The sequence below is a fragment of the Oryzias melastigma genome, linkage group LG9 (genome assembly GCF_002922805.2).
Source record: "Oryzias melastigma strain HK-1 linkage group LG9, ASM292280v2, whole genome shotgun sequence".
Lineage (NCBI taxonomy): Eukaryota > Metazoa > Chordata > Actinopteri > Beloniformes > Adrianichthyidae > Oryzias > Oryzias melastigma.
The window spans coordinates 16,287,258-16,310,151 of record NC_050520.1 but is presented as its reverse complement, the minus strand read 5'-3'; the positions used below and the strand labels follow the sequence as shown (position 1 = coordinate 16,310,151).

General features: G+C 43.2%; 1 protein-coding gene across 4 annotated transcripts in view; it reads left to right on the top strand.

Moving 5' to 3' along the window:
- abca2 (ATP-binding cassette, sub-family A (ABC1), member 2) overlaps positions 1–22,894 on the top strand; it is a 75,019-nt gene that overhangs the window by 49,347 nt on the left and 2,778 nt on the right. For 2 of the 4 annotated variants that reach the window (XM_024294317.2, XM_024294318.2), the window contains 23 exons: positions 1,117–1,237; positions 1,320–1,598; positions 1,781–1,999; positions 2,101–2,203; positions 2,296–2,618; positions 3,839–4,052; positions 5,187–5,292; positions 5,364–5,475; positions 5,583–5,643; positions 7,496–7,670; positions 7,742–7,857; positions 7,948–8,095; positions 9,201–9,324; positions 10,860–10,992; positions 11,644–11,764; positions 11,842–12,020; positions 14,167–14,308; positions 15,311–15,445; positions 16,810–16,913; positions 16,992–17,084; positions 19,304–19,406; positions 21,716–21,853; positions 21,933–22,142. In XM_024294317.2, the coding sequence (XP_024150085.1) occupies positions 1,117–1,237; positions 1,320–1,598; positions 1,781–1,999; positions 2,101–2,203; positions 2,296–2,618; positions 3,839–4,052; positions 5,187–5,292; positions 5,364–5,475; positions 5,583–5,643; positions 7,496–7,670; positions 7,742–7,857; positions 7,948–8,095; positions 9,201–9,324; positions 10,860–10,992; positions 11,644–11,764; positions 11,842–12,020; positions 14,167–14,308; positions 15,311–15,445; positions 16,810–16,913; positions 16,992–17,084; positions 19,304–19,406; positions 21,716–21,853; positions 21,933–22,142 (3,459 nt within the window). The remainder of the gene's footprint in view (positions 1–1,116; positions 1,238–1,319; positions 1,599–1,780; positions 2,000–2,100; positions 2,204–2,295; positions 2,619–3,838; positions 4,053–5,186; positions 5,293–5,363; positions 5,476–5,582; positions 5,644–7,495; positions 7,671–7,741; positions 7,858–7,947; positions 8,096–9,200; positions 9,325–10,859; positions 10,993–11,643; positions 11,765–11,841; positions 12,021–14,166; positions 14,309–15,310; positions 15,446–16,809; positions 16,914–16,991; positions 17,085–19,303; positions 19,407–21,715; positions 21,854–21,932; positions 22,143–22,894) is intronic. The other 2 variants (XM_024294319.2, XM_024294320.2) reach the window with 1 other exon arrangement.

The following is a 22,894-nucleotide window of genomic DNA, read 5'->3' as shown; positions in this document are numbered from 1 at the left end:
AGGCATTTAGACAAAAGGTGCAGGCGCCCTGTCAGCTAAGATATAACAGATAATAGAAAAACATCAGTGACGCAGACTTTTTTTTTTTTACCATGAAGCGCTGAGCTGGCGGCCCCTTTGAAATGCCGCCCCATGTACCCCCGCCTACCGCTCGTTCCCAGATCAGGGACCAATTGAAACATTTTTTTTTTTTTTTGAAGGAGCACAGACAGGCTTTCTCCCAGACATATTTACAAAAAAAAAAGGCACGTTGACAAAAGGGCACTTAGGGCATCAAGGGGCAAAGGGGCAGGTGCCCCAGCACCCAGCGCCCCCCCTCTGCACGTGCCTGGTGTGCGGGCATAAGCAGCATGTTTAACTGTATAGTCTGGGCTGGCAAACTGCAGCAAATTATACATTTATGACCCTTTATAATCTTTTATTTTCCCTGTAATTCTTGTGTTTCCTTGAAAGTTCCTAACAAATACATGGAGCTTTGTCTGTAGGTGCAGAAATTGATTCTGCATTAATGCGGTGTTGGAAGATTTGTTGTTTTTCTGACGTGTGTTTTTTGAGTCGGACAGTCATTTTTCTGATCATTCAAACACCACAAAAACACAGCATTTCTTTAAGTTTATGTTTTCTCCTTAGGGACATCAACCCATCTAAAATGAGAGCGAAAGCCATAAATTTTGAGATGCAAAAGTCAAAAATGTTCTGTTTTAAAGCAATTTTCCATCAAATTGAAGCGGGGTTTTCATCCAGATTCTTCTCTTGGAGCTGGATTACAAAAAGGCTCCACACATCTATTTGTGGTGTGGCTCTTCTGTCACATTTTAGAGCCTTTGGTGGTCCACATGTCTTAGAGTTTGTCCAAACCTAATTTAGTTGTATTGATCTTTGTTCTTTGGTCCAGAAAAAAGTTCAACCATGAATAGAAATCAACATTTACTGTTTTAAAGTGTCGTAAAAGAAAATTCACAGCCTTTGAATTGAAATCAGAACCGGGCTTTCAGTCTGATGATAGTGAACAAACTTGGGTCACGTGGCCCCGCCCACTTTCAGCCGTGGAATAATGAACAGCAGGAGAGGGAGGGGTTTGCTGGTTTCAGGCTTTCTGCCGGTGGATGTTTACAGGCTCTAGAGCAGAACCTGTCCAGCTTGGCTTTAACCAGCTTTGGAGTGATGGACACCACCCTGGAGGAGGTGTTCCTCAAGGTGTCTGAGGAGGACCAGTCTCTGGAGAACAGCGATGCCGGTGCGTTCCCGCTCATCCTCACTGCTCGGTTCCTCCCTTAAAGCTCCGTGGTGATCAAAGCTCCCTAAATGTTTCTGGGCAGACATGAAGGGATCTCCAGGGGGCAGCTCTGTGGGGAAATCGTCTGTGGGATCAGGAGCCCAGGGGGGGCCACAGGCGGAGATGGAGCCCTCAGAGCCAGAGGTGGAGCTGAACAATCTGTTACTGTGCTCCAAGCTGAGCCAGAGCCAGTCCTCCCTGAAGTCCTCCTCCTCTGTGGGCTCTGTGAGGGGCGATGAAGGAGGCCTGTATGCAGACTTCTATGGAGATTACTGTCCGCTCTTCGACTCCGCCCAGGAGTCCGACTCCACCAGCCTGAGAGGTGAGGGGTGAAGCATCAGAAAGTCTAAGTTTGGTTATTTTAACCTTAAAGAACAAAAAACTAAACTAAGGCAGAAAAAAGTAGAAATGAGAGCTTTGTGATTCATTCAGACCTTCTGAATGTCTAATGTCATGTACGGTTCTCTCCATTCAGCCTATCATTTGAACGTGTTTCTCCTCCAGCAGATGAAGAGAACCCTGCATCTCTTGAAACAGTCCTAGAGGGGCAGGGCAGCTTCAAGCTGGACGGCTGGTGGCTGAAACTGAGTCAGTTTCACGGCCTCCTCATCAAGAGGTTTCACTGCGGCAAGAGGAACACCAAGGGCCTCTTCTCCCAGATCCTGCTGCCGGCCTTTTTCGTGTGCGTGGCCATGACCGTGGCTCTGTCTGTGCCTGAGATCGGTGAGTTCTGGCCGGTCCTCTTTCACGGGGACGTTTGTATTTTCAATCAGCAGTCCCAGAATGAAAACATTTCCCTTTCTCTTGTTTTATTTTATGTCCAGGTGATCTACCCCCCCTGATTCTGTCTCCATCTCAGTATCATAACTACACCCAACCTCGTGGCAACTTCATCCCCTACGCCAATGAAGACAGACCTCAGTACAGGTGACATGGCCGCCAGCAGTTCCACCTTAAAAACTCTTCCTGTTTTCTTTGGAGTTCTGTTTGAGCCTCACAGAAACTCTGTCTCCTTTCAGGAATAAGTTGTCGCCCGATGCCAGCACGCAGAAGATCATCAACACCCTGCGCCTGCCCTCTGGGGTGGGGGCTACATGTGTCCTAAAGACCCCCTTCAACAGCACCCTGGATCAGCTGGCCCAGACGCTGAACCCCAGCGCCAACAATTCCAAGACCCTGGCGGCGCAGTACTTTGACTCCATGTGTCTGGACTCCTTCACTCAGGGCGTTCCCCTCTCTAACTTTGTCCCCCCTCCACCCTCACCGGCCCCTTCGGATGACCCGGACCCCCGCTTTGTGGACGGGCTGTGGAACTTCACACTCCCCCCTCCAACAGTCCGTGGTAAGGCCCCAAAAGAGTCTGTGAATCCAGTCCATCTGTATCGACACGAGTTAGAGTGATAAACTCAGACAGGGCAGAGAACTGAAACTGTATCACATCAAAGAGTTCTAAAAAGAGAGTTATAAAGGAATATTACACCCTGAAGACATTAGCATCAGTCATCGTCACTCATCCAGTGTGTTCGTGTCCACCTTTGACCCTGTGAAGGGTCAAAGGTGAAGTCTGGTTTGTCAGCAGATGAATCCTCTCGTATCTCCATCAGTTCAGTGACTGAAGCACAGACTCACAAACCAGGTTCCTCTTTTGTTTCCTGTGTGCCACCTGATGCTTCATGTTCTGATCTCACTCCAGTATGACCCGCGTGTCACATCCTGGTGTTTTATAACCAGCCAGCAGCCTGTCAGACCAGGGCGCCGTCAGCTGCAGAGGAGCGTTGGTGTCAGAACTTCTGTCATCCTATCCTAACTAATGAAATCTTCTTGAAACTCCTCAAGATAACAAAAACACTCTTCCTAGGAGGACTCTAACGCCTGGTTCACACTGGACGTGGAAGCGCTGCAGAACGGAGGCCGCTTCCATTCAGCGTCCTTGTTAACCTACGGCGTGGTTCACAGCAGGTGCAGAGCGCCGCGGTCCTCCGTGGAAGGCTCGAGCCGTGCAGCGGGTCGTTTCGGCGTCACGAGCGATCCGCATCAATTCTAGCAGGAAGTTACATAAAAAACCATGAGAAAATCCGGTTTATTTTCAAAATATAACCAATTCTCACAATAAAACACCACGATTGACAAATGCGATCATGTTCTTGTATCTAAACAGACTGTAGAGATTAAAATAAACACACAATCACAACACAGAAAAAAATAGACACACAACACAGGTTTTTAGATTTGGACTGAAAACAGCATAATCATATTTAAAGACGCTTCAAATGAGGGTCAGAGTGGGATTCATTCATAAGCCATCTATAGAGGAGGACCTACAGAGTGTCATGTCTAGAACCACTAGAGGCATACTTGGAACATTCATGCGTAAATCTGCACATTTATGTCATGTGACAGTGTGCTTTTGGAGCATCAGACTGACCTACAGAGGCAGAGAACCCAATCCTGCTGCCCCCATTCTGAGTGCTGGTTGCTCCATGCCAGTGGGCTCAGCCTCACTGCTTCACCTCTCTGTGGACATCAACATGTCTTGTGTTTGTTTTTCCCGCTCTTTCTTAGAGCCCGTCACATCTCCCCCCACCCTGCCCCTGTCCATCCACGAGCCGGTGCGCTGCACCTGCTCCATGCAGGGAACGGGCTTTTCCTGCCCCAGCGGCGTGGGAGGACGCCCACCCCTCATGAAGGTGGTAACGGGGGACATTCTGGTGGACATCACCGGCCGCAATGTCTCTGAGTACCTGCTCTTCACCTCAGACAGGCTCCGCCTACACAGGTGAGATGTTGGCAGGGTGTTGTGTGGTTGTGTTTCTATTGTGCAGTTTGTTCTAGCGACACAGTAACCAAGGATGCAAAGTTGTCTAACTTGGTTATCCTACTGTAAAGGAGAAGTATGTGCAGTTTATTATCAGGGAAGCAACAACTTTAAAACCTTTCTGTTATATAATATAGAGCAGGAGTGTCAAACTCGATCACACAAGGGGCCAGAATCCAAAACACAGAATAAACCTTTACTAAACACTCTAAAACTACATTTTTAAAACTTTAAAAATCTAAATTTTTAACATGAATCTGAACTAGATATATAGGATTACCTGTGATAATGCTAGTGTGAATGCTGTAAGCTGAATTTGGCCGCTGAAGATGCTGAAATTGATGGATAAAAACGCTGAAGCTGATAGCTGAAATCACTGAAGCTAATAGCTGAAAAGGCTGAAGCTGATAGCCAGCTAAAATATTAACTAAATGCCAAGTTAGCTTAAAAAACTAAAAAAACATACAAACAAACAAAAAATTAGATTAGCCAAAACATCTAGCATGTAGCTGAAATATTAGCCAAACTTCAAAATAGTCTAAAAAATCTTAGTAAATGTCAAAAAGTTAAAAAAAAAGCTACCAGAATGACAATTTTTATTTATTTAAAACCGTATCTTTTTAACACAACTATGAATAATAAAAAGGCAGGAATATTATTCCAGAATAAATCAACTTAAACATTAAATAACTTTAAATATTTTACACTCCATAGAAATATATTTTGTCAAAATTAGAAATAAGCACAAGATAACATCGGGCCATTAATAACAATAAAAGAAAATGATCTGAGGGCCGGATAGAATTACCTGGAGGGCCGGATCCGGCCCCCGGGCCTGTACTTTGACACGTGTGATGTAGAGTCTCAGAACAAACACATTACTTTGTTTACATTGAAGACCACATGTCCTGCCTTGTGTCGTCTTAGTGTTCAAGGCTCATTTATGGAATATTGACTGAAACATGATATTTCTGAAGTCGTCTAAATTCCTAAACTCATCTATAGAAATAAATGAATGTAAAAAAACCTGTCATCTAATCAAAACAATAGAGTAGAAATGCTAAGTTAGCAGCACGGCTGCTCTTCCTCCAACAGATATGGCGGGCTGACGGTGGGAAACATCCAGAAGTCGGTGCCTGCCTCGTTTGGGAGGAAGATCCCTCCGATGGTTCGAAAGATCGCAGTGCGCAGATCTGCTCAGGTAAGACGCGCCGACCGTTAACGCACAGCAACCTCACTCTTCTTGGCTACAGAGCTCCCTCTGCTGTCCAGGTTCTGTACAACAACAAAGGTTACCACAGCATGCCAACGTACCTGAACGTCCTCAACAACGCCATCCTGCGAGCTAACCTGCCCCCCTCCAGGGGGAACCCTGCTGCCTACGGTACAGACATGTCCAGTCCTTAAGGAAAACTTTCTTATTCTGGCTTCAAGTCATGAATTTGGATTTGTTTCAACTATACAACCAAGACTGCTATTTTATGTTTACAGGCATCACGCTGACCAACCACCCGATGAACCGGACCAGCGCCAGCCTCTCTCTGGACTACTTGTAAGTGTCTGAGACTTTAATAATCAAGTGCTTTGACCTTTCAGAAAGTCCTTTTGGTCACTGACTTCACTGACTGTCATCAGCTGACAGACCCACACAGGTTAGACTTCAATAGGCTCCATCAGACCTCACCTTCATCCAGGTGTACAGCCCCTCCCACTTGTCCAGCAGCTGGTCATCCCTGCACCAGTAGGAGACTGAAGGAAGCTGTGCAGCCTGAAGACTGTAGGCCACAGGATGGTCCAGTTTCTCCTGACGTCCTGTTAGTGTTGACCTGATTATTGTTTGTCCTAGTGTTGCTGCTTTGGAAGTAGGTCTTAATTCAACTTTTACGTTTCTTTGACACCCCTGACATATATGGAGGGACTTCTGCCACACCCCCAACCCCCTGCCCCACTCCCTATTCTCATGTTTTCAAGCTTTTTCCATCAAATCTGTGTGTTCTGAGGAGGCTGTGTTCATAGAGGACATACAGTGTATTCCTGGAGTTTGGCACGAGTTAGGTTTTATTCGGCTCTGGTGCCAAAGGGGTTCTTTGGTTTTGGTTCCTACTCCTGCCAATCTCATTACTTCAGTAATAAAAAATATTGCCTTCGTCTTCCCAAATCCGCACATTTAAAGTCATCACATGGTTAAGACCTCCACGTCAAACATTGACGTTTTGGATGTCATCATTTTTTGACGTGCTGGCTGTTCACATTATATCAGAGCTCCTCAACTTCTGAGCCACAAACCGGTGGCCCGCCCCTCTTTCAGTGAATTCGCTGCTCGCTGCCTGTCAAATGTGATCCTGGACCCATCGCAGGGGGGGGTCTGCCATCGGGGGTCAGTCTGCCAACTGACCCCAACATATCCCCTTCCTCATACAAACATGCAATAGGGAGAAGGGGAGGGTGTCTGTATTGCAGTGTGCTGCGGGGGGTGGACTACCTGCCAGTGGCCCTCCTCCTGTGGCCGCTGCATGGATTTGCCCCTCCCCTCGATTTTATTGGCACCTTAGACATTTAGGACCCTTGGTGGGGGGGTGCTTGGACATCACTGTGAGCAATCAGGAGATGCCCTGTTATAGCCTTCTCACCAATTTTAACTGCACCCCTTTAGTACACACACCTCTAACACCACAAATATACACTCTAACAAGCAAATCACTCCTTGGGGCCTCCATTTCTCTTGGGAGCCCCCCACTTCTGTGATCTGCAGCCAGACATTTGAGCGCTGCACACTCTCGTGCTCGCCTCATCAGCGGTCTTATATGAGCCTGCCCACTATCACAGGAAGAGTAGAAGGAATTGTCTAGAACTTCAACGTACTAAACAGAGTAAAAGTGACTGACATGTCTAAGACAAATACCTTCAATGAAACTAAACATTGAAATGAGGAACAGGTTGCAGCAGCTTCTTTTAGTTTTTGCAGAACTGCATAAATCACAACTGTTCCTACTTGGAACCAAACTTTGGTGCCCAACCCTACCTATTCCTGCACTTTATCAGCGGTGGTCATGATGTGGCTGGTCTCCCACTGGTCCACAGCATAAATACTCCAGGGTTTTTATTACTGTTTCCACTCACTGTCGAACAGCCAGATAGTTCTGAATCCTGAGGAGCACATTGACAGACTTAGACGCTTTAGGCACAGTATTTTGGGACATAAAGTCTGAATTTTGACATGGAAGTCAAAGGGAAACCTGCCTCTAGTGGTCTCTAAAGGAACAGCGCGTCTTGTGACATGTTCGTAAATGAAAGGTGGGTCTTGGTTTTTACCAAACCCGACCTCCTTTCAGACAGATGAGTCTTTTGTGGAGCTCTCCAGGTTTTCATGTGGACTGAGTGGGTTTGTGGATCTGTGTCTCCAGGCTCCAGGGCACCGATGTGGTGATCGCCATCTTCATCATTGTGGCCATGTCTTTTGTTCCTGCAAGCTTTGTGGTTTTCCTGGTGGCAGAGAAGTCCACGAAGGCCAAACATCTTCAGTTTGTCAGCGGCTGTGACCCTGTCATTTACTGGCTGGCCAACTACATTTGGGACATGGTGAGGAGGATGCTCTGAAACCCGAGGACCTCTGTGCTGTTGCAGTAAGCACGCCTGCCTTCTGTCCTCAGCTCAACTACCTGGTTCCTGCCACATGCTGCATCATCATTCTGTTCGTGTTCGACCTGCCGGCTTACACCTCCCCAACCAACTTCCCTGCTGTGCTCTCCCTCTTCCTGCTGTATGGGTGAGACTTCAGCAGGAACACACCACAAGAGGTTGAGGGGATCAGGTCAAATCACAAGCACAGCTCAACACAAACTTCTTTTTCTTCCAGGTGGTCCATCACCCCCATCATGTACCCAGCATCCTTCTGGTTTGAAGTTCCCAGTACAGCCTATGTGTTCCTGATAGTCATCAACCTCTTCATTGGCATTACTGCGACAGTGGCCACCTTCCTCCTGCAGCTGTTTGAACATGACAAGGTCTTTCACTGCAATGTGCCTTAAAAAAAATAACTCCTTCAAACAGACTGAGGTCTAGTCTCTGAAGAGAAGATCGCTTAACCCTTTAACACCGGAGCTCCAGTGTTTATGCTCTTTGAGCCGCTTTTGTCCTTCAGAATCTACTGGAATTGACCTGTTGACAGTTGAGAAGTTACAGAATGTTAACAGTTTTATGTTTTAGCGCCACCAATGACGCCTCAGGTGTTAAAAGGTAAAATAACAATGTTGGTTTCTGTAGACCACATGTGTCAAAGTCAAGGCCCTGGGGCCGGATCCGGCCCTCTGGTAATTCTATCCGGGCCTCCAGATCTTTTTACTTTATTATTATTAATGATCAGATGTTATCTTGCACTTATTTCTAGCTTGTAGAATTTTGACAAATTATATTTTTATGGAGAGTAAAATATTGAAAGTTATTTAAGGTTTAAGTTGATTTATTCTGGAATAATATTCCTGTGTTTTTATTATTCATACTTAGGTTAAAAAGTTACAGTTTTAAAGTTTTAATAATTGTCATTCTACAGCTTTTTGGACTATTTTGGCATTTACTAAGATTTATTTTGGCTATTTTGGATTTTTGGCTAATATTTCAGCTACATGCTAGCTGTTTTGGCTAATTCAGGCTTTTTTTCAGTTTTAAGGCTATTTTGTAGCTTAGCTATTTTTTTCAGCTACATGCTAGCTGTTTTGGCTAACCTAAGTTTTTTTTAGGCTAATTTGGCATTTAGCTAATGTCTTAGCTGGCTATCAGCTTCATCGTTTTCAGCTATCAGCTTCAGCATTTTTAGTTTTTTTAGTCAATTTCAGCATCTTCAGCTATCATCATTAGCATCTTGCACGGCCAAATTCAGCTTACAGCAATCACACTATCATTATCACAGGTAATGCTATATTTCTAGTTCATAATTATGTTAAAGTTATGGTTTTAAACTTTTAAACATGTACTTTTAGAGTGTTCAATAAATGTTGATCCTGTTCGGCCCGAAGGTGTGTTTTGGATTTTGGTCCCTTGTGTGATTGAGTTTGACACCCCTGCTGTAGACGGTTTGAACTCACATTTGTTCTCCTTGACTTCATCCTGCAGGATCTTAAAAAAGTCAACAGCTACCTTAAGACCTGCTTCCTCATCTTCCCCAACTACAACCTGGGCCACGGCCTGATGGAGATGGCCTACAACGAGTACATCAACGAGTACTACGCTAAGATAGGTATCAGCACTTTCAAACACTCGGTCAAATTCAGCCAAACCCAGTAATCTCACATGAATACAAATTTCTCTGTCAAGCTACGATCACACCAGGCATGTGGGCGTGGTCAAGAACGGGCTGAACGTGGGTTCTTTCACAGAGGTCTACCATTACATGTACTCACAGTTGAAAGTTGCTTGGTGTGAAATGTCAACATGGTCCAAATCTCCTGAATCTTGCTCCAGACCTTTTCTTCCTCTGCTCTATTCCGATGTATGAAAGACTTTGTGTCAAATAATCCCAGCCGCAATTATTCATTTCTGCTGCATGACTGATTTTTAAAAGGTTGGCACTTCCATGGTTTGAAAAGGATGCTACCCAAACGTCACAAGCAGAGTGGAGCACCTGACTGGTCAAAGTTCATTTGGCTTACCTTTGTGTGTTCTCTTGTGGTGCATTTTGTAAGCAGACTTAAACATCTTTGAAAGTTTTGAACATGGAAGCCCAAAATGTACATGTGTATTTGTTTACACAATCTTTTCACTGGAGGAGGTCACTTGAACGTGCGTTTCCAAGCCCGGTGTGAATGTAGCTTTAGTCCTAAAACCCTGCAGAGCTCCAGGACCTGTGATTGAACACAGACGGCTGAATGGTGTTCCTTTAGCCCCCAAAACATGTCAGGATCTTGTCATTTCCTTCTAACTTAAAGGGTAACCAAACAGGGAAGGCTGACCCCTGAAATGTTAAAATCCAGTCAGAGGGGCGGGGCTGGAGAACAGGACTGGTATCATTACTGGAGCTGCAGATCATGATTTGGTCTAATTAAATAGTATGACCAATCACAGAATTCAAATGTGATAGCTTGATTCAACCTGTAGGGGACAGCACACAGACGGTTTTTGACTATATTTTTTAGAAATAAAGACCCCCGATGACAATTTTTTAATTTAAAAACATTTCCCAGTAGTACTTTAATGATGATTATTATGTTTTTAACCAAAGTCCCTCAACCTAAATGTCTTAAAAAAACGTTTTTCATTTTGATCTGAAGCCTCTGATTTCAAAATCTCCTCTGAGGGGGCGTGGCTTTTGGAGCAGAGCTGAGCAGCCTGATCCCTCCAGTCTGAATATGATTATGAAGATCTTTGTGTCCCGCTAGCGTAAATCTTCACCGCTGCTACATAAAAACATCCATCAATCTGGGTAATGTCCAGCCGTATGGTTCTGATCCAGATGTCAGCTGGACGAGGAAGTGAAGATCTTCATGGACAGAACTTCCTCCAAAATCCTGATTCTTTCTCCTTCCAGTTCACCAAAGACTCTTTTAGCTAATTCTCCAATGTTTATTGACGTTGCTAGTGCATGGCGATATGGAAAAAAAATGTATGTAACAATATAAGATATTTTATATCACGATATACGACAATAAAGTGCCTGTTAGGCGCGTTGAACGCCCTCACATGCCCAGTGTGTTTGTAGCATCAGAGTGTAGGAGAATGACACCAGCACACTCTTTTACACAGTCGTGGTCTGATGGTTGTGAATTTGTGTTCCAGGACAGTTCGATAAAATGAAATCTCCATTTGAGTGGGACATTGTGACTCGGGGACTTGTTGCCATGACGATTGAAGGCTTCGTGGGATTCCTCATCACCATCCTCTGCCAGTACAACTTCCTCAGGAAACCTCCGTCAGTAACACCTGCTTCTATGTGCATGAACGTTTCATCATTAGTGTTAGAGTCAAAGCGAGCTGTGGAACAGAGGAGCAGCATCCGCTTCAGCTTCACAGTTTTATTCTGTTCAGGTCACGGTATTGAAGTTTGTCTTCCTAAAATTCATAGTAGTACTCAGGGCTGGCCCTGGGCAGAGGTGTACTAGGCGGCCGCCTAGGTTGCCATCTGCTGGAGGTAGGGTAAATTGCAATGATTTTTTTAACAGTTTGACACAACACTCATTTTGTGTAAAATGTTAAAAAGGTTAATAATTAAAAACAAATAAAATAACTCAAAAGTTTGGCATAACCAATCATTTTGCCCGGTGCTGCGCCCCTTCTTGCCTGATGCATTCGCTGTCAAAGCTTAGTGGGGGGTGCAAAAATCACGTTTCGCCTGGGGCGCCATGCAGCCCAGGCCCGGCACTGGTGGTACTGGTACCTCTTTGGTTATCCTCCAAGTTTCAGCCCAAACCCCCTGAAAAACCCGCACAAAAGCTGACAGGTTAAGACATTTCGTTTTGTCTGCAGCTTCACGTTTTGCTTCATAGAAGCTGTCATCGTCTCAGTTTTTCTCTGAAGCTGAAAGCTGAGCAAAGCTGAAACGTAACTTTGCATGTGAATGCAGGAGAGTCCCTGTGAGCTGCCAGCCCATAGACGACGACGACGTAGACGTGGCCAGCGAGAGACAGCGTGTGCTGCGAGGGGACGCCGACAGCGACATGCTGAAGATTGAAAACATGACAAAGGTACGGCTCTCACACACGGCCTCTGGGCCCTCCTCTTTGACTGGCTCGCAGTGAAAGGACGCCACCTCGTCTGCCAGGTGTACAAATCCAGGAAGATGGGCCGCATCCTGGCGGTGGACCGGCTCTGTCTCGGGGTTCGCCCAGGCGAGTGCTTCGGGCTGCTGGGGGTGAACGGAGCGGGAAAGACCACCACCTTCAAGATGCTGACGGGAGACGAGTGCACCACTGGAGGAGAGGCTTTCATCAGCGGACACAGGTGGGTGGTTATATGCGCTGAGGCCCGTGTAGCAGCAGAGGACTGCAGCAGCGCAGATGCTGGCAGTGCTCAACAGGTTTCCTTAAACCTTTTCTAAGAAAACTGGAGCACTGAAAAATAGTAATCATTTTTAAGGGAACATCACATGACACGGCCATCACGAAAAATGATTTTAGAACAGCAAATACATCAGAGCAAATTTTTTTTTAATATTTAAGTTTAATTTTTCAGATAAAATTATGTAAAAGTAATGAAATTTGAAGGTTTTCTCTTTTAACATTTACTTAATTTCTAACTTGTATAATTTTGACAGGATATTTTATTACAGAGAGTAAAATATTTAAAGTTATTTAAGGTTTAAATGGTAACCAAACTATATAAATTAACTTTTTTATTCTTTTGACTTCTATAAATGGGCTTTAAAAGTGCTGTCTGTTGGTCATTGCCAAATTTTTGATAAATATAAAAAAATTGTTCAATTCTTTAAAGTATAGTCAAAAAACGTTGTGCTCCCCTACAGGTTGAATTGAGGTATTACAGTTGAATTTTGTGATTGGTCAGTCCATGTAGGTTTCAGAAGTCTGACATCATGATCTGCAGCTCCAGTCATGATCACAGTTCTGTTCCCTTCTGTCGGAAGGAACCTGAAACCAATTCTCATTTGTTTTGGTCATGTGAATTTATCTATACGTTTTGAAAAGACATCCAAAAATTCATCACTGACTTGATTTTCAATAGTTTTTAACTGTAGTACAAAAATGTTATGTTTGGTTTCCACAACTTTAAGTCCAAGAATCATGATGCTTCTTCATTAACATGTTTTTATTTATGGCTAAGATTCACATAAGTGAATAAGATAATATAGAGATAATATAAAAGGCCAGAATTTTTGGTTCCTAAACTTGAACTTCAACAATAATTAAAAACAATCTCAACTACCAAGAATGCAAAGGCTCTAAAAGCACTAGACATCTGTAAATCTCTTGAATTAATAACATGAAGAATCCAAAGCAGTAAATCTTGCATTTTTGTATTTCTTTTCTTTTCTTGTCGCTTGTTTGTTTACTGTCCAGAATTTTCTTTGTTTTCTGTCTTACCACTCAATGTTAATGTTTATATTTGTATGAACATGAGTGCTAATGTGTTGATTGAATTGTACTTCATTAAGTGCTAAAAAAAAACCAAAAGAAAACAATAAAAAAACAGTCCTGCCCCCAAGCCCCACCCCTCTGACTGGATTTGCAAATGTTGGCTGTGGGCGGAGTCAGCCTCCAACTTCCCTGTTTGGTTACGCTTTAAATTGATTTATTCTGGAATAATATTCCTTCCTGTTTTATTCATATTTATGTTTAGAAAGTTACATTTTTTAAGTTTAAAAGTTTATTATTTATTTTTTTGTGTGTGTTTAATAAATGTTTGTCCTGTTCGGCCCGCGACCTACTGTATGTTTTGGATTTTGGCCCCCTGTGTGATGGAGTTTGACACCCCTGATCTAAACAGTGTCATCACTTCAACATACGTCTCTATAGAGTGATATCTAAAATGATTGTAGACTTTATTTTAAATGATTTAAAGAAGGGAACTGAAACAGTGTGTAAACAGGCTGATTTGTGAAGGTTCTGTTGTTCTACAGCATTGATCTCATCGTTCTTATTCTAAAGGCTGCAAACATCTCCACGAGCTAAACTCCTGGAGATGTTTAGAGGAAAAAATAAAAGTTTCCGGTTTGAGTCCAAAGGTTTGAGTGTAGAAGTTTTAATGCCATCAGAAACAGCAGTGACAGACGGATGATTCTTGGGAGACCAAGCCTCATCCCACTGCATTAAAGACTGCAGCTATGGCTCAGGAAGAACGTCTGCGCAGACGTCTGCTTTATGTTCAGTTGTCCTAACTGCAGATTCCTCAATGGTTTCCGTCCCAAATATGTTTGCTGGGACTGATGCTGATGGAAGACACTTTTTATCAGAACAAACCCATCAAGCCTGAAACCGGACCTCACAGGGACCGGTTCTGACCCCAGCTCATGCAGTGAAAGCAGCATCAGCATCCTCCTGCATGGGCTTGTTTGACACAAACCTCTTCTGGAAGCCTGTGATGTGAGGCTTTTCATGTCTGGAGCTGCAGCAGGTCTCGTGTGTGTGTGCAGTATCCTGAAGGACCTCCTGCGTGTGCAGCAGAGCATCGGCTACTGTCCGCAGTTCGACGCTCTGTTCGACGACATGACCGCCAGGGAGCACCTGGAGCTCTACACTCGGCTCCGCGGCGTTCCCTGGAAGGACCAGGCAAAGGTTGGTTTCATCCTCACAGCACACTCACAGGGAGGAGGCCTAAAACAGTCATGTCCTTCCTCTCATTTAGGGAAGATAGCTTTCATGGGTTAGTTCCTGTCCACTCACTGTTGAAGTTTGGTTTTTGTTTTTTTCAAAACATGTAAAACATTACAAAAAAATCTATGCAATCACCTTTTATAAAAGAAAAATCATGAACCAAATTTAATAAATGCATGTTTGAAAAGGGGATTGGCAGAGGCAAATGTTTATTTAAGCCTATCCCTTTATGCCTTTTTTCATAAACTCAAATAATTCACAAAGTATAAATCTTAACAAAACAATACAATATTACAGTTACTTTCATATAAATCAAATAAATTATTGTTAACAATATCCATTTCACATTCAAAACAATGGTTTAAATCATATTTTTTGTTCTTCCAGCTTATATTTTAAAAACAGCTTCTCTTTCATTTTGTTAGTTAATAGTTTGATATTTATAATCATTTCCCCATACTTCGATACAGTATATTAAATGTGGCATTACCCATGAGCAGTACAATGTATGCTATGATTTGTGTTCAAGAACACATTTTACTTGGTCAATTATTGCAATACTTTTTGATATTTTACTCTGAATATGTCTAATATGTCGTTTACAAGTTATTTTGTTGTCAATAATTACACCAAGGAATTTGATTTGGGGTACATTTCTATCATAGTGTCATCTATAGATATTGGTCTTTAGTATTTCCAAACATAATTGCCTTTGCTTTTTTTAAGTTTAAAGATAGTTTATCTGTGTGTTCTTCATGTCTCACAAACCTCATATGTAGATGCCCTCTACAAACACACAACCATCTACTAAAGAAGCTCCACAGCGGCTTAGTTCACAGCTCAAACCTTTTGCTTCCACACATTCCTGATTAGACACTATCATATAAACTTACCGATTGTCCCACAAATCTGTTTACACATTTGATTCTGACCCCAGCTCATGCAGTCCCCCTCCCCACACAGGTGGTGCAGTGGGCGTTGGAAAAACTGGAGCTGTCCAAGTACGCAGACAGACCCGCCGGCACCTACAGCGGAGGAAACAAGCGCAAGCTGTCCACCGCCATCGCGCTGATCGGATACCCGCCACTCATCTTCCTGGTAAGAAGCGATTCTCTAAACCAGAGGTGTCTAAACTTCTGTGATTTGGTGGAGTGAAAATGTGAGGGCCAACCGTACGGACTGACAGTCTGAATTCCATCCATCCATTTTTCAAACCCGTTTCATCACTTACAGCATGAGTCAAAGTCAAGGCCCGGGGGCCGGATCCGGCCCCCGGGTAATTCTGTCCGGCCCTCCAGATCATTTTATTTGATTGTTATTAATGACCCGATGTTATCTTGCCCTTATTTCTTGCTTGTATAATTTTGACAAAATCTATTTTTATAGAGAGTAAAATACTGAAAGTTGTTTAAGGTTAAGTTGATTTATTCTGGAATAATATTCCTGCCTTTTTGTTATTCATAATTATGTTAAAAAGTTACAGTATCTAAGTTGTGAAAATTGGCATTCTGCTAGCTTTTTGGACTATTTTGATATTTACAAAGATTTTTTTTTTGGTTATTTTGAAGTTTAGCTAATATCTTAGCTACATGCTAGCTGTTTTGGCTAACCTAAGTTTTTTTTCTTAAGATTTTTAGGCTGATTTGGCATTTAGTTAATATTTTGGCCGGCTATCAGCTTCAGTGTTTTTAGCTATCAATTTCAGCATCTTCAGCAATTAGCACTAGCATTGTCAGCACTAGCAAATTCAGCTTACAGCATTATCATAGGTAACGATCTGGTTCATAACTATTTTCTAAAGTTACAGTTTTAAGTTTTAAAAATGTAGTTTTAGTCTTCTATAAATGTTGATCTGTTCGTCCCGTGACCTAAGGTGTGTTTTGGATTTTGCTCCTTGTGTGATCGACTTTGACCCCCCGGCTTTAAGATGATCCTGATTTGACCCCTTCTGGCCTGTCAACTGTGAAAGCTCAGGATCTCTGATGACCGACACAAAAAAAGACTCTGTCGCCCCAACATCCCAACATCTGGAGAGAGTGATGAGGGCAGAGAGCATCAGCATGGGCTGCAGAGTGGGCTTCACACCTGGATCTATTAAGACAAACCAAAACTTTCACCCTCAAAACTGAACTGAATCAGCTTCAAGATTTCTCTGTGAAAAACTTCATATTTCAGACGACATCTCTCCATTCGTTTTCTAGATGAATAGTTAGTCAGCCAGAGTCTTCAGCTGGAATGACTCATATAAAACCTGCTTCTATGAACGAGACTCCTGGTTCCAGAGAGCGTCTGCTGCTTGTTTTCCTGCTGACACTGCTCATGCAACTGCTGCTCACCTGTCTCAGGTGAACACCTGGACTCACCTGATTCTCACTGGACTCAACCGTGGGGTTGGATTGACAGAAAGCTTGTGGAGAGGCTGTTGGTAGGAACCAAAGCTTAACCTCTGACCTCTTCTGCAGGATGAACCCACCACTGGCATGGACCCCAAGGCCCGCAGGTTCCTGTGGAATTTAATCCTGGACATTATCAAGACGGGGCGCTCAGTGGTGTTGACCTCACACAGGTGAAACGCCTCTTCAGGTGCCCGCCTTCACCTTTACCTGCTGACGCTCTCATGCGTTAATCCCTGTTGTTCCTGCAGCATGGAGGAGTGTGAGGCCTTATGCACCAGACTGGGAATCATGGTGAACGGCAGGTTCAAATGCCTGGGCAGCATCCAGCACCTGAAGAACAGGTGAGGGCGGGGCTCTCTGATCCTCTGTTAACAGGTTTGGTTGTAGGTTCAGCAGATGCTCGATCTCGTTATTTTCACTTACAGTATATATTTTTGTGTACACACTGACGAGGTTCGGACTATTTGATAAAATGTGCGACATATTAATTGATCAAATTTGGTTATAAACATTATAAACGATAGAAGAGAAATGACAGGATAGACACTTTTCTACTGATGTGTATGGTCATATCGCCCAGCACTAGGACACGGCGTGCAGGTTTAGCTCTGAGTTCCTGAACGCTCTGCTTACCTTTACCTCTCAGCCTCTTCAACCAACTTCAGGGACAAACACATTTTAAACATGAAAAAACATTTTGACATTTTTAGAATGATGGTTGAATCGATTGCATTAAATTCTGATACAACTTGCTACCAAATCATTTAGAAAACTGTTTTTGAAAAAGGAGGATATATTTTAAAGTACCCTATGACTATTTTTTTATTTAAAAAAATGTTTCCAGTAGTGTTTTAATTATAATTATAATGTTTTTACCAAAAATCCTAAATGTCTTAAAAAGCATAAAAATGTTTAAAGAGCCTGACTGCAACAGTTTGATTGACAGCGATTTAAAAAGAGAAATACTCGGAAATGCAAAAAGGAAACGATTTCTCATGTCATAAAAACAGGATTTTCATTGGAGGGGGACTTTAAAGGGAACATTGAACTTAGACCATTAAAATGATCAGTGGAGTAAAAGTGTGGATGAACTTCACTCAGATAGAAAACAGTCTCCAAACATTTGTCAATGTTTGAAAATAATAGAAAGAAAGGATTTTGAATCTTTACAGTAAAACACTCATGCATGATAGTGTTGTCTCTTTTTCTGATGATGTCTCAGCCCCATGATAATTAGAATGAACCCTTTTTTTCATTTACTTTGATGTGATAATGACATGCTGACGATTAATAAATCTTCTTACGGATGATTAAGTCGATAATAGCAATTTATTTTGTGGATTTTCTGGTTGTTGTTTTGTATTTTTGTTGTCACAGTTGAATGAGATGAAGGAGTTTAAATAAGCTTCAGCTTCTGCCTTTGTCCTTTTCAAACATGTTCATTGTTCTGAAGTTCTGTCACACAGAAACTCTTTCAATGACTGACTTTAGTTATCAGGGAGTGTATACGTTTATCTGTTTTTGCTTACATAATATGTTTGAAAACACTAAACTAAACTAACTAAAGTACTAGTTTGACTAAAACAGTTTGAAGAATTACTCCAAACTACGAGTGTAATGAATCATTTTAACATCAATCTGATTCATATCATAGTTTATGATTGATAATGCGACTCATTGCTGATATCAGTTCATCTAAAATGATCAAATTTACTGACCTAAAACAATCAAAACATCTTTATCCAGAACTTCCATCAGTGTGACTCAGAGATCAATACCTGCTACTGAACAGAGCAGATAAAGTTTTCCAGATTCCTTCTGTTTCTTCAAGATAATCAATTAAATATGTGCACAAACAAACAAAAATGAATGTCAAATCCATTTTCCACATCAGATTTATTATTATTAGAACATTCTACCACTGTATGGTCACATGACTTTGATCAGTTCAAAGACTGGAATGATGGTTGATCACTTTCTGCTGAATCACATGTGTGTTGTCTGCTACGTTGTTGGAAAATAAATCGACCACGTCTTAATCCATATGGTATTTTCCAATATTGATTACATTTTCAAATGATTTTATAATGGTACTGGTTGATTCAATGACCAACTGCCTCAGAGAGATTGATCCGGATCGCAGGGAAAATAAATGACTTAAGTCAATGAATTGTTACAGCCCTACTTCAAAGGAGATTAGATTTGTGCATCTGAAGACTTCAAGTCTCTAAATAAAGATGAATTTGATTTGGATCTGTGTTTAAGCCAGCAGAGCTGGGGTTGGGTCTGTCAGGGTTAAATCGTCTTTGTAACAGCGTCTGTAAGTGTCAGCAGACCTTTGCTTGTCATCTTTCCTTCAGAACCCAGGTAGCATTTGTGCTCTTCTGAAAGCACTTTAAACAGTTTGTATTTATAAGTCAGAACAAACAAGAAAATGTAAGTGTAGACGGGATGGACATTCCTGTTCCCTCTGCCGACTGAGAGGAAGAATGTTGAGTTCCTGACCATCAGAGGAGCTTCAGGAAGATTCCAGTCTGGTGCTTCTGTGGTTTTGCTGCAGGTTTGGGGATGGATACATGATAACGGTGAGGATGAAGAGCAGCGTCAACGTGAAGGAGGTGGTTCGATTCTTCAACAGAAACTTCCCTGAAGCTGTGCTGAAGGTGAGATCACATAACACATGTTTATGGAACTGTTTTTGATTGTTAATTCAGAATAAAAGTCAATACTGGAAATGCTTTTTCATTTTCAAAATGTAACTGCATTACTTGTCTCTTAAATAAAATGAAAAAGGAATACTACCGGAGGTGATATTCCAGAAGGGCTGCACGGTGGCGCAGTGGTTAGCGCTCTTGCCTCACAGCGAGAAGGCCCCGGTTCGAATCCCGGCTGGGACCTTTCTGTGTGGAGTTTGCATGTTCTCCCCGTGCATGCGTGGGTTTTCACCGGGGACTCCGGCTTCCTCCCACCGTCCAAAAACATGCTTCCTAGGTTAATTGGTGACTCTAAATTGCCTCTAGATGTGAATGTGAGAGTGAATGGGTGTGTGATTGAGGCCCTGAGACAGTCTGGAGACCTGTCCAGGGTGGACCCCGCCTTCGCCCTTCAGTAGTCGGGATAGGCTCTGGCACCCCCGCGACCCCGAAGGGGAAGAAGCGGTCTGGAAGATGAATGAATGAATGAATGTGATACTCCAGGGGACGATAGTCCAGGGAACGATAGTCCAGGAGACGATACTCCAGGGGACGATAGTCCAGGAGACGATACTCCAGGGGACGATAGTCCAGGGAACGATAGTCCAGGAGACGATACTCCGGGAGACGATAGTCCACGGGACGATACTCCAGGAGACGTACTCCAGGAGGCGATAGTCCAGGGGACTATACTCCAGGAGACGATAGTCCAGGAGACGATACTCCATGAGACGATAGTCCAGGGGATGATACTCCAGGGAACGATAGTCCAGGGGACGATACTCCCGGAGGTGATACTCCAGGGGACGATAGTCCAGGGAACGATAGTCCAGGAGACGATAGTCCAGGAGACGATAGTCCAGGAGACAATAGTCCAGGAGACGATACTCCATGAAACGATATTTCAGGGGACGATACTCCAGGAGACGATACTCCAGGAGACAATAGTCCAGGAGACGATACTCCATGAAACGATAGTCCAGGGGACAATAGTCAAGGAGACGATACTCCATGAAACGATAGTCCAGGGGACGATACTCCAGGAGACGATAGTCCAGGAGACGATACTCCATGAAACGATAGTCCAGGGGACGATACTCCAGGAGACGATAGTCCAGGAGACAATAGTCCAGGAGACGATAGTCCAGGAGACGATACTCCATGAAACGATGGTCCAGGAGACGATACTCCAGGAGACAATAGTCCAGGAGACGATACTCCAGGAGACGATAGTCCAGGGGATGATACTCCAGGAAACGATAGTCCAGGGGACGATACTCCCGGAGGTGATACTCCAGGGGACGATAGTCCAGGGAACGATAGTCCAGGAGACGATAGTCCAGGAGACAATAGTCCAGGAGACGATACTCCATGAAACAATGGATTAGATTTATCGGCGCTTTTCCAGACGCTCAAAGCGCTTACATTGTGCATCCATTATTCATTCACACCTCATTCATACTTGGTGACGGTAAGCTACTGCTGTAGCCACAGCTGCCCTGGGGCAGGCTGACAGAGGCGTGGCTGCCAGTACGCGCCTACGGCCCCTCTGACCATCACCGGAACATTCATACGCATTCACACACCAGTGGAGCCACACTGGAGGCAAGTAGGGTTAAGTGCCTTGCCCAGGGACACAACGACACTTGGCTGGCAGGAGCCGGAATCGAACCGCCTATCCTTCGATCATTGGCCGACCCGCTCTACCGCCTGAGCCACTGCCGCCCTAAAAAACGATAGTCCAGGGGACGATACTCCAGGAGACGATAGTCCATGAGACGATAGTCCAAGGGATGATAGTCCATGAGACGATAGTCCAAGGGATGATAGTCCACGGGATTGCAACCTTAGATTGGAAAGATTTGGGCTTGTTTTCTACTGATCAAAATTCACATTGATTAAAATGTTTTTCTTTCAAGTTCCGCAGTTTACTCAAAATCTTTAACATACGGTAACCTTTGAACCGTTAACAGGATAATTCCAGTAGATTGTGAGGGAGAGCCGCTTTTCTTCTTCACAATCTACTGGAATTATCCTGTAAAACACTTAAAAAATTACAATAAATCAATGAACATAAACACTGGAGCTCCGGTGTTAAAGAAGGAATCTCATCCATCATCAGATCCACTTTACTAATCAGATTTATTTTGACCATTGGTTCCATATTGACATTTTGATCCCATCAGATCGTCTTCAGCTGGCAGCTGCAGAGGTCTTTGTTCACCACAGTTTATGAAGTGAGTTTGAGCTCATGCGTAACGCCTAGCACATGTTTGCAGGAGCGTCACCACACCAAGGTCCAGTACCAGCTAAAGTCTGAACGGATCTCCTTGGCTCAAGTCTTCAGTAAGATGGAGCAGGTGATGGAGGTTCTGGGCATTGAGGACTACTCCGTCAGTCAGACCACTCTGGACAATGTAAGTGGGGTTTCAACTACGGTTCCATGCAGAACATCATCAACGGAACAGCTAAAGCAACCCCTTTCTATGTGCTCAGGTTTTTGTCAACTTTGCCAAGAAGCAGAGCGACAACCTGGAGCAGCAGGTGGTGTCGCTGCCTGGTGGGGGGCAGTCTCCCTTGCAGCGCATCCTCAGCCTCCTGAAGTCCAGGCCAGCTAACACGGAGCTCAGCGCTCTGATCAGTGAGGCACCAGATGAGCTAGAGAGTGACGATGACGAAGGACTCATCAGCTTTGAGGAAGAAAGGGTGAGTGGATTGGACTGGCAGAGTTCCATTCTCACAAAACTTTCTCTTTAAGCTACATGTTAAGGCCCGGGGGCCGAATCCGGCCCTCCAGATCATTTTATTTTATTGTTATTAATGGTCCAATGTTATCTTGGGCTTATTTTTAACTTGTATAATTTTGACAAAATATATTTTTATGGAGAGTAAAATATTGAAAGTTATTTAAGGTTTAAGTTGATTTATTCTGGAATAATATTCCTGACTTTTTTTAAGCTGCATTCAGTTTGTATGCACCACAAATCTGGAACAGACTTCCAGAAAACCTTAGATCAGCTGAAACATTCAGTGTATTTAGATCCAGGTTAAAGACTCACCTGTTCTCAGCTGCATTTGATTAATATATATTTGCATTAACGATCTCCAACAGTAAATATTACGTTTTCTGTGATATTAGGTTTTTACTCTTCATCTGTATTTTTATTTTGTTTCAATGGCAGTTTTCACAAACAAAAGTAGATGTTCACAGGAGGAAGTTAACAGTCTAAAGATGTAGATCAAAGACACATGAAAGTAAAGGAATATACTTTGTAAATATTTAGTCAGAGAGCGCAGTGAGGCTAAAACTTAGCAAAAAAGAGAACTTTTGAAGTTTATATTATTAAGTATAAGCATCTAGGGGTAGGAACCCAGGGGCCCGTTCCAAGAAGCAGGTTCAACAAATTTAGAGTTCAAACCTGAACTTAGAGTCACTGGACTCTAAATTCTCAAACTCA